The sequence below is a fragment of the Mytilus trossulus genome, chromosome 1 (genome assembly GCF_036588685.1).
Source record: "Mytilus trossulus isolate FHL-02 chromosome 1, PNRI_Mtr1.1.1.hap1, whole genome shotgun sequence".
NCBI classification, from domain to species: domain Eukaryota; kingdom Metazoa; phylum Mollusca; class Bivalvia; order Mytilida; family Mytilidae; genus Mytilus; species Mytilus trossulus.
Window position 1 is genome coordinate 59,686,237 of NC_086373.1, and position 12,257 is coordinate 59,698,493.

At 31.5% G+C, this 12,257-nt stretch overlaps 1 protein-coding gene across 1 annotated transcript in view; it reads left to right on the plus strand.

Moving 5' to 3' along the window:
- LOC134680775 (receptor-type tyrosine-protein phosphatase epsilon-like) overlaps positions 1 to 12,257 on the plus strand; it is a 94,149-nt gene that overhangs the window by 16,075 nt on the left and 65,817 nt on the right. Inside the window, exons 12-17 of the mRNA XM_063540008.1 lie at positions 350 to 499; positions 1,166 to 1,265; positions 1,844 to 1,917; positions 2,371 to 2,496; positions 5,010 to 5,120; positions 6,148 to 6,296. Of these exons, the coding sequence (XP_063396078.1) occupies positions 350 to 499; positions 1,166 to 1,265; positions 1,844 to 1,917; positions 2,371 to 2,496; positions 5,010 to 5,120; positions 6,148 to 6,296 (710 nt within the window). The remainder of the gene's footprint in view (positions 1 to 349; positions 500 to 1,165; positions 1,266 to 1,843; positions 1,918 to 2,370; positions 2,497 to 5,009; positions 5,121 to 6,147; positions 6,297 to 12,257) is intronic.

Here is a 12,257-nt window from a genome sequence, read left to right on the forward strand (position 1 = left end):
TTGGACATTTATAATTGTTTTTATTCTGATTTCTTATTATTTATCTATTCGTAACGTTCGCTATATCAGATACTACCCTAATTATGTCATAGGATTTATATCATTAAAAAAAAACTTTATACTTGCTTGGCTTTATAAATATTTTGACTTGAGCGTCACTGATGAGTCTTATGTAGACGAAACGCGAGTTTGGCGTATTAAATTATAATCATGGTACCTTTGATAACTATTAGATAATGGCTAACTTTATATCACGTTTGTCATTTCTGTACTGTAAATGCATTATACAGCGGCATACTACTGTTGCCTTTATTTACTACACGTATTAAGGCTGATTAAAATGTTGCAGGAACAATATGCGACAGTTTTCGAAGCACTGCTAGAATTATTTACAGTACCAAATACCTCAATTCAAAAAAGTGTTTTCTGTAAACATGTTGGTGAACAGGAATGTACGACTTTACCAAAAAACCGAAAAATGTTCAAATTAGAGTTTCAGGTAAGCGAAATAACCAACTCAATACTTTTGTAGCAGCAGTCTTGCATACTACTAAATGTGCATTCTAAGACAATAATCGATTCATATCAGTACTCACATTTGGTGAATACCAAATACAATAAATGATATTATATAACCGCTTACATGCAAACATGAACATGCAGTGTTAGAATATCGCGTTTGAGCAATTACTCTTCACACCAAGAAATAAATGAAGCTGTAAAAACCAATATAAAGAAAATTATGTCGGTATATATGTGTTTAAGACCAAATCTAAAACCTTTAAAACCAGCTTACCAATACTTCATCTATAAGCGGAAGATACCAAAAGACATTAGAAAGAGTACATAAGTTGACATCACCATGGCATCATAGGGAAAAACAAAGAATTAGAGACTGAGCAAAATAAACCCTACCGAAAATTGGTGTTCTTTGCCAGTACACCAAAAGGGTTATATGAATCTGCTAAAGTGACACTATAAGGTTCAACATCAAATCTTCTCCGTCGTACGGAAGTTTCGATCCATACACATTTTAATGGACATGAACAAATGAAGTTGTACCATTACGTTAAATTTAACACTCTTTACATGTGGTCTACGAAATATTCAAGTTCTTTTAAATATTATTATTTAATGTTTTATTCAGTATTATCTTCTGATTTAGACACTCGAAACTCTGCGGCCAGCGTATCATGAATCTAAATTTTCCGCTGCAAAATTGAAAGAAAACATATCGAAAAATTGGGTAGTGAATATACTTCCACGTAAGTACATGTCGATTGACTTTATATGGGTATCCGTATAAATTAAGGCTGTTTTTTTATGTCAACAGTTTACTCATTTTAGTTTTTAGTTTATTAGGTATAAAGTATTCAACACATTTTGGGCAATCAAAGGACTTCACCACAAAACATTTATATCGAATGCATATTTTGTAGAAGGAAATTTCGATTTGCTCGACTTTCATTGTATACCGCCGTTGTTATTCGCACTATACATAGTTGCTTCTGTTGGCATTCTGGTAAGCATTATAAAAAAAAGTATTTGACAAATTGTATATTGTACGATAGGACAGGATCTTAATTATATCTTCGAAAGTTAACAAGCAAAATTTTTAAAACTGTGACACCAATTACTTTCTTTTGCATTGGAAATGAAACAATTAATAAGACAAACAGATTATCAAAAAAAAAATGAATGAAGTACTGGATTTCGGAAAACAAATCATAAATTCTACTTTGTTTTTGCCTTGCTTATAAACGAACAACTTGTTGTACGACCCTAATTATTAAATCAATCAATTATTCATTTCTTAACTATAAACTTTTACATTTTATTGAAGATGACAACTTTCGACCATACCTTATGTCATACGGACGAGCAAGAACTGATTACATAAACGCAGTAATAATACCTGTGAGTCTATATTTCATTCATTTTTAGAACGTTTCAAGCTAAAAGAAAGTAAATCATGTTGGCGATTTTATATATTAGTTAGATTCCAAACTAAGTCATTGTATAGCTGACTATGTGGTAGGAACTTAATCATTGATGACGAATGAAAATTGGAATATAGCTGTTTACATCCTTGTCATTATATCTCTGATGGATAGTTGAATCATTGGTCATACCACATCTTCTTGAATTGAAATTACAAATTATATGTTATCTTTTGCATACCGTGTGAATGATATCTGGGTGTCGCCTTAAACATTGAATTGCTACATTGTAATCGAATGGTGCTAATATAAGAGCGAACTTGAACATTGTCGTTCTATAGGTACATTTTAACTGTAATCGATATCAAAACAAATTATATCAATTTCCTAGCACTGTTTTATTTTTATTCTGCTTTTTAATAATTTTTAGGGACACAGAGAAGAAAGCACCTTTCTCGTAACACAATCTCCCTTGAAAGACACTATTGTGGATTTCTGGACAATGATATACGACCATAATTCCAGAATCGTAGTCTTATTGGATCAAGTCTTTAAAGTAAGATGATATTTTCAATGGTTAAACGTTTTTTTTTTCAGTACACGTTCGTTCTTTGCTTAAGCTTGTTTTGTAAGTGTGAGGAGAGATATTTGGGTTTCTTGCTTAACGTCTTCCGTTGTATACTTTCTACATTTGTTGTAAGGACAGATATTATATGTGTCTGCAATTGTATAAAGAACTTAAAATCTAACGATTATTGTAACCAAGAATCCATTTTCAATTCCAAAAAAACACTTTTATAGTTTTACTTACAACGTCTGGTTTTTATCCAATCAGAATACCATCGTTCTTTTTTCTCACCTTAAAACGATAGTTGAACTTATAACAACGTATGTGCTTAGTATTCCGGTTAAAGGTTTTGATTCACATTTCTACTATGGATTCTAACATTGATAAAAGGCAATAAAAAACAAATGAAAGATTCTACTGTAAACTGTATGTAGACGATATTCCCTATGGCGTAATATATTTCAAGCCCAGAAGTTTTTATGAGTTTTTATAAGTCATATTACTGTTTAACAACCTATATTGATACACTGTACGGATTGTCAATTATGTTAAGGCTTTATTGTGTTATAATACACAGCAACGTTGTATATATGATAATTCCTCACGTTTGGTCTCGTACAAACACGATAAATATAAAAAAAGAAGATGTGGTATGATTGTCAATGAGACAACTATCCACTATCCACAAAAGACCAAAATGACACAAACATTAACAATTATAGGTCATCGTACGGCCTTCAACAATGAGCAAAGCCCAACCCGCATATAGTCAGCTATGAAAGGCCCCGATAAGACAATGTAAAACAATTAAAAGAAGAAAACTAACGGCCTTATTTGTTAAAAAAAATGAAAAATGTAAAGGTTATCGAGAACAACATGTGTTAAGTTATTTTCCGACTTGGTGTCAATTAAATGGTAAAGTAATAAATAAATTCAATATCAGGTGGAATTTTAATAACATAACAATTACAACAACATTGATTTCGATGTAGTGAATTAAGAGCATCTTTAATTTGAGATTGCCTTATATCAGATAAAAGGTATCGCATACTCGTCTTTAAGTCTAGTTTGGGTTCTTGATCTAACTAATAACAGTTTTAATATATTTTATTCAACTCTAAATGCTCTTCAACTTTGTATTGATTTGGCTTTTTAACTATTTTGATCGGAGCGTCACTGATGAGTCTTATGTAGACGAAACGCGCGTCTGGCGTATAAAATTATACTTTTGATAACTAATTATAAGTTTTTCCCGGAAATCACATGTTTGTCACATGTTTGTCAAATTAACACAAAACAGGATGTCATAATATTTATAATATCTATACTATTATATAAATTCTAAACTAGTTTGCAAGAAAGAATCTTTAAATGAATCACACTGAGCAAAATAAACAAAATGGTTTTCGAAAGATACCAAAAGTGACATCGAAGTTTGTAAGTCGAGAACAAACTGATAATGTAATGGCATGAATGATATTATAACTGTGGCCATATCAATGATAACCAATGACAACACAAAAGAGCTGACTATTGGGCTGGTGATAACCTCGGGGAATGTATAATTACATGCCACAAATAAAATGAACCTTTTGCCTATTTATCATTTTGTAGAAAATGTGGATAGTATTTTCGAAATTTTGAAATTTAATCCATTTTTGCTATCTTTTAATTTTAGTTTTAATCAAGAATGAATCGGGTTGTATATATGTACAAATTATAATCTGTTCTTTTCCATTTGTAATGTAATAAAAGGAAGAGAATAATTAAAATTCATTTGTTTGTATTGAACACCTTAATGAAGTAAATATGTACATGTAGCAATTAATTTACACTATATATATCAACTTGAAATTTAGAAGAGTACTTTCAACCTGGTGTCTAGAACCTTAACTTTTAATTGACGATGATGACTGGCAGCAAACAATTTAATTCTGTCTTAATAAGAATGGATATGTTCTACTTGTTAAAGCTACCCTGTCCTCTTTATTTGATTAATAAAAGTATTCACGAACTGCAATTATTCCAGGAATTTTCAACTAGCTATGAGCATCATGACGGATTCCACTTTCCACGTTTAGGTTGTTTGGTCCTCTTTCCTTTCGTATATACAAGAGGTCACTTTGAATAGTATTAGGACTATCGTTGCTAAATTATTTAAACAATAAATCCATGTGCACACTTGTGTTTCTTTCTTTACCTTTTCGTCTTCCATACTTTGGTCAGTCTTGGGTTTTTGGTAATTTGGTTTACAATAATCTCCATACAGTCTCTGTCATTTGTGACACGATTTGACTTTTTAATCGCTTCATTGGTTGCGATATATATTGTATGCATCATAACATATGTTCATCCTTTCAACTTATTTTGTCTTAATTTTGAGTGAAAAGATTACAAATGTTAAAACAAATCCCATGTTTGACTATTTATATCGGAAAGTTTGTATGATTATTCTACTGAACATTGCTTGTAATCTTATTTGTTTAATCTTCTTTTATCAGAACGCACAGTTATGGTTAGAAAGATCGGAATCGCTAGAGTTTGACAACTTTCGCATAACGCAAGAAGGAATGTCCAATAAGGATGAACTGAAAATTGCTTTGTTTCATAAGGTGAGTAAAATTGGACTGTAGTTTTGCATTCATATGCATATTCATATTTTCTATTTCATGTAATGAAATATTGCCAAATAAAAATGTATGGAGTGTTATCTAATTTGAAATCCGTCAGTCTTGTTTTTTTTAATTTTTTGCCTGAAATGGGTCGAATCCAATCCTTGTATTTTTTTCTGATAATCAGCTTGCTAATTGCCAGTGGATTTTAAGAAATCAAGAACGTACGATTAGCTTAATAACGGGATTTCCTTTGAACGAATATGTTTGAAAGAAGAAAAAAGATATCAAAAGAACTTTAAAACTTATAAGTCAAAGACAAACTGACAACTCTAGTCATGATAGCATATATCATATCTACTACATCTATTTTGATAACATGAACCACAATATATAACTTTACCAAGAATACCGGGTATGTTGACTGGGTAAGCTATACCATTATCATTACGATCTGAACACAGAAATAACACGGCGGGTGCTGTATACCATGCAGGTAATGCTTACCCTTCCGGAGCACCTGATTTCACTTCCGGTTTTAAGTGGAGTTCGTGTTGTTTCTCAATTATTAGTTATAACTGTTGATGTAAATGTCCTTTGGTTTTATGAGTCTTTGTTCACTCCTTGGTTTTTATTGGTATTGTCTATACATGGATCGACAACCATGAGAAGTTGACTCACTAAAAAATGAAATATGGAAAATGGCTGACAGAGTATAAGACTTTAAGCATTTACATATAAGACCGCGAATACATATCTCAAGTGAATTCAACCGTAAGCGTTCACTTGGCTTTTTCAGTCCTTCTTCGTTTAGTATATGTGAGATATGTGTATGTAAGGATCAAATCAATGTTATCAAAGATTATATATATAATGTAATAAACCTTTTATCCTTTGTCCAGGCTTTAAGTTCGGTCGTTTATAAATGTTCACACAGAAGAAAATTGTTATTGTATAAGCAAGTCACAAACATACATAAATATAACACCATGATTTTAATTCGAGATCTTTTTTTTTGTTCTTGCAGAAACAACACGATAAAAGAATAATACAAGTATTTAAGACGAGTGACTGGCATAGTCCAACAATACCTTCTACTCGAATTATTTTGGATCTTCTAAAAAGTGTTGTTATTTGCTCGAAATCACAGAATGGTCCAATTACGGTCGTATGCAGGTACACATTTTTTTATATTTTATATATGAAGTTGCCAAGAGTTTATCGAGATTCAGATCTATTAAATACATTTTGAAGATAAAAATCAAGTTATTAAACAACAAACAAAAACCCACGTGAACAAGAGGAGTAAGACAGGGTGCTTCGACAGATAATCGTCTTCTGCTAACCATACATCAACTGCCATGCGAATCCAATTCAGTTAATTATTTTTATCAGAAGTCGGACGAATTTGGCAACGTAGCTGATTGCATGTACTGATTGTATTTAAGAAAACGAACGCAAAAACATGTCGTTACTGAAATAAAACACCGAAACATAGTATTGGTCAACCAATTCGTGTAAAACATTGTTGTTTAAAACTTTGACTTCAGGGAAATTTTTGTCATGCCGAGAAGATAGAACTTCTTCGACCGTCATGAAAATTGCATTAACCTCGACGATTTTGAATGCATTTCTGTATCATAATCGATCAACTTTAATTCACTCAGATAAAGCGTCCATTGTTGGTTCACCTGCTAAGCGCTTAAAACAATTTCTGGCATTACATGCATCTCTCTGTAGCCTGAAGCCATTTTAAAAGTTGAATATATACGAAAAAATAAAATCACAAAAATGCTGAACTCAGAGGAAAATCCTATCGAAAAGTCCATAATCTCATGGAAAAATCAAATGACAAAACACATAAAAAAAACGAATGGACACGAACTGTCATATTCCTAAACCATGTTAACAGACATCATATAGGAAACAGTATAAAGTTATAGAGTTTTTTTATTCCTTGGGTCCGTGGTATGGTTGAACTATGAATCTAAGTGATTGTTTTGATTTTTCATTACCATAAGACTAGAATACATATGTTTAACACCGAAATAAAAAATCACGGAAAATCAATTTTTCCTCAAATCAATAAAATTGGTATTCAATCAAGACAATCCGTAGTATTCAAACGTATAAAACAGGATCACATATTTAGCCATTCATGTATTACACCAGAAGTTGATCGAGGCCAATGCCTTCAAGTATTGTAATGCATATTCTCACGGTACATCTAGCATTTTTTTAGTGTTCATAAGGGTATATATAAATAGGAAACGACAGCGTTCATATTTATCTCATTATGTAGTCATTCCTTCTTATTATTTCATGATTTATTATATTTTTGTAACATTTCAGAGATGGTTGCACCAAAAGTGGGTTGTTTGTTGCACTGTATCTTATTTTGGATAAAATGAACATTGACGAAGAAGTCGATATATTTCAAGTAGTTAGAAATATTCAAACTAGACGTCCAGAATTTTTGAAGATGTGTGTAAGTTACGGTTTCATACATTATAGCATTTTTTTTTAAACACTTCACTTTGACGTTTAATTATCAGTTAATAGTGTTTTTGTTGTTCTTATTCAACATAACTACACTTCAGTATATTTATAAACAAATATATTTCGGTTTCACTATTTATTTTGTACTATAGCAACATTTAGTAGAATCTGGATATTAATAGGGTATGTATCTTCCCTTTGATACGATATTCCAAAGCTTTTGTTTCATTTGTGATTACATTTCTACAAAGTTGCTGATACCTAAGACGCAATTTGACAAAAGGTTCCAATTTGTTTAGTTAAACTTATCACTTTAAAATTTTACGGATATTATTTGGTTTTCGTTGATCTTTATGGAATATCGGTGACGTACATGACTACATATGTACCAATAGTCCTTAAAACAAACCCGTCCTCTAAACTTCGATTCTAACATTTCCGAATAAGACAAATCAACCAATTTGTACATACATTTGTACTTTGAGCATCATTACAGGAAAAACAAATGAACCACGATATATTTGAGTATTTATCCTTCTCGAACACTTTTGATCTCTCTAGCTTGAGTGTTACTGATGTTTTTCTTGGAAAAGAGTGACTAAAGATTCTAAAGGGACAGTCAAACTCTTAAATCTAAAATAAACTGAAACGAGCTAATCATGAACCCATACTTGATACCTAATAAAATGACTTGATAAATCTTTCCAATAAAATAACATACGTACGTGATTCGATGTATGTAATGTGAATGTTTTTTTCCAACACAGCTAGTGATGCTTTTGCTTTAGGTGTGTTGTATCTCTTTGTGTTTTTCTGTTTGTAACAGTATACGAAGTAGTTCTTCTAAATAAATGAGTTTATATTTCCGTTCCTTATGGGAATGGCTATTGCCAACTTATGCCTTTTGTTGAATACGTTGTAAATGTGCCAAGGCTTAAAAAACATACACTAGAATTTTATCCATAGAAAAGTTGTTCAACAAAATGATATGAATCGTGTCCTATTATTAATAATTTTGTCTTCAAAATGGTTTAATTAAGTTTTTCTTTTATTTAACTTGGCATATATATATATTAGCAAGCTTCAGATCTTATTAATTTTATTTTTATACTTAATTTGGATTAGATAGTTTTTAAAATTTATCCTTTGTTTATGTCAAGTGAAATGACAAAGTAATGATGAGTACATTTGAATACCTGGGTCAATGATAACTTTTAAAGGTAATCAGCCAATAAACGATCGATAATTTAATGAAAGATACAACTGAAGGACGACTCCGGGTGCGGGAATTTCTCGTTACATTGAAGCCAGCTGAAGGACGCCTCCGGGTGCGGTAATTTCTCGTTAAATTGAAAACTTGTTGGTGACCTTCTGCTGAAGTTTTTTCTATGGTTGGGTTGTTGTCTCTTTGATACATTCCCCATTTCCATTCTCAATTTAAAAAAAAGTCGAGATGCCTAAAGATAGATTAATAATGTCAAGTTATACAATTTTATTGGAATTCTCTAACAAGACTTATCAACTTATTCTAGTTTTTGGATTTTGGTGGGGTTCAGATTGCTTAGTCTTAAGTTATCTATGTTGTGTCTTGTGTACTGTTATTTGTCGGATTGTCTTTTTCTTTGTTAGCCCTGGCGTTGTCAGTTTTCGATCTGTGAGTTTTTCTGTCCCTCTTGTACCTTTCGCAACTCTATTATAAAACTAACATGACGGTCGTAAAATATTGAGTACAGTCTGTTAACCATGCTGGACCACCTGCACCACCTTCACTACCTGCACCACCTGGAATTACACCCAGATGTTGGTGAACCTCATTTATTACCTTTCTATGTAGTGTTTTGTAAAACTGTTGTTTTACTTATTGTCATATAAATATGGTTGTCATCACGTTTTGAATTTTTCTCCGACATATCTTCCACATTATTTTATATCATGTTAACTTCAAGAACACATGGCAAGTGCATTTAAAATAAACTCTGAATGATTCTAGTTCATTTATATGGAAAAAAAAGTAAAAACACAAAAATACTGAACTCCGAGGAAAATTCAAAAAGGAAAATCAAAAATCAAAAGGCAAAATCAGAAGTCCAAACACATCAAAGGAATGGATAACAACTGTCATATTCCTGACTTGTAACAGGCAGATTTAGAGGTTAGTATGACGTCGATTTTCAATGAACTAATACAGATTTTGTTACCTTAAAGGTCCATATGAAGCTCATCAAAAGTTACAGGAATTTCTAGCTGGTTTGAAGGCCCATAGGTGATCTTCGTTGTTTTCTTTCTTTTGGTCGGGTTGGTGTCTCTTTGACATAATTATCATTTCCATTTTATTTTCCTGTCTCGTATATTTCCATCGCAGCAACAATGGAAGGCAAACATCCGTTTTATAAAAATCACTTTAGGAAGGAATATTTTTTATAATTCTCTTTATCAAATTGTCCATAGGTAAGCCAAGAACGTATAGTCAACGTCTTTAACCAGTGACATATAACTAATGTGTGTTGGTAAACATTTCAATTTGTGATCTATGCTTATTGTTTAAATGTGTTGTAACATGTACTTTCACTTGAACTTTTTTATTTTAGGATCAGTATGAATTCTGCTACCGGTGTATCAAAGAATATCTGGAAGGAGAATCATTGTATGCAAATACTTGATGATGCAATATTTACTTGGCTATAGAAACATTTTAATTGTAATACACAAGCAGGCTGTCTTTGATATAGCTATCGACTTTTAATTTTTTTACATTTTAATACACCATTTTGGTATATAACACGGCTACGAATTTTTTATAACAAGATTGTATACGATATGTGTATGCTTTTTGAATTTGGTATGAGGCTACTAAAATCAACAGAGTTAAACCCAAGCTAACTTTACAATAAAAGAGAATAATACTTAATGATAGGTTGATGTACATAACTTATGTTCTTTGCTATTGACAATTAAACCCTGTTTATATTAACGCGTCGACATGCTTGTATAACTGAATAAAAAAGGGGGTGTCGCAATTATTGTAATTTGTGCAAACAGTGTTAGACAAATACAAAATAAAATTAAAAAAAACATTAAAACAAATGAACAATATTTTAGGTTTTTTTTTACAAATAAGCAAAAGTTAAAACAAATAAACATATTTGATGTCGTTATGTTGATGTTTTATTGGCGTTTACAATGCTCTTCAATTTTGTACTTGTTTTGTATTTGAACTTTTTTCATCTGAGCGTCCCTGGTTAGTCTTGTGTGGGGGAAACGCACGTTTGGCCTATTAAAATTTAAACCTGCTACTTTTTGTTACCGATTATTCGTCTGTTTTTCTGTCCTATATGTTCTCTATTTATTTGTATTGTAGTCCTGTCATGAAATTTGTCATTGTAATGTTATATATTACATTGCCCTTATAGTGGGAGGCTTGGCATTCCACAAAACCAGGAACAACGAACTTAACCAACCATTATTTTCTTAAAATGTCCTCTACCGATTCAGGAAAATGGCTATTGTTATATTATAGTCCGTTTCTGTGTGTGTTACATTTAAATGTTGTGTTTCTGTTGTGTCGTAGTTCTCCTCTTATATTCGATGTGTTTCTCACCGTTTTTTGTTTGTAACCCGGATTTGCTTTTTTTCTCAATCGATTTATAAATTTCGACCAGTGGTATACTACTGCTGCCTTTATTTACATTTACTATCATTGGTTAAGGTAACCGATATACCTTCAACAATGTGCAAAAGCTTAATCCTTACCGCAAAACAATCTTAGAATGCCCACATTAACAAATAAACAATACAATAAATAGCGACAAACGACAGCCACTGACTTTAGGCATAAGGCACATGCAGAACCTGACGTGGTTAAACCTGTTTGCGTGTCCCCAATCCTCCTATAAAGCAAGACAGTGCTGTAACAGCACAACTTAAAGACAATCTTTTCAAATATTTAAAAAAAGGCATTACTAAACAGATCGATAAAAACAAAAACAACTGAAAAATGTTTCAAATACAGATCTGAGAGTACTCGCAATTACTTAAGGGGGTTCGCGGGTTTAAATTATTTATATAGGATTTCTCTATATTTTTCTATATATGAACTTTGTCTTATAGTTAATAGAAAAATAAAAAGTGGGGTCACCGTTCATTTTCGTTCACAATCTGCCTTCGAAAGAAGCATACAATTTTGAAAAGTGGGTTTTTTCTGTTAAAGTAATAGGAGAAATAAAGTTAATATCGAAACAAAAAACGAAATTTGTTACAGAAATCGCTCAAATTTTACAATAATTTAGCTTGAGTACAGCTTATATGGAAATTATATGAAAAAATATAGGTCACCGATGAGTTGAAAAAGATATTTCAATTTTAAAGCCAAAAAATGGCATTTTTCCACCAAAGGGAGATAATTTTGAACTTTTTCAATGATGTATACATTTTAAAAGTCATCTGGGGCCAACCCGAATTGATTGTTTTGAATATTTTTTGTACCATATGATAAAGTAACAACTACAAAAGGTAACAAATAAAATTTGTAATGAAAAACAAATGTTCAATTTTTTTCTGAAATTTTTATACCCTCGATCCTCCTTAAAGCTAGTTCAAAGACAATAACAACTAATGAATAAATTATGTTTCTAAGATTAA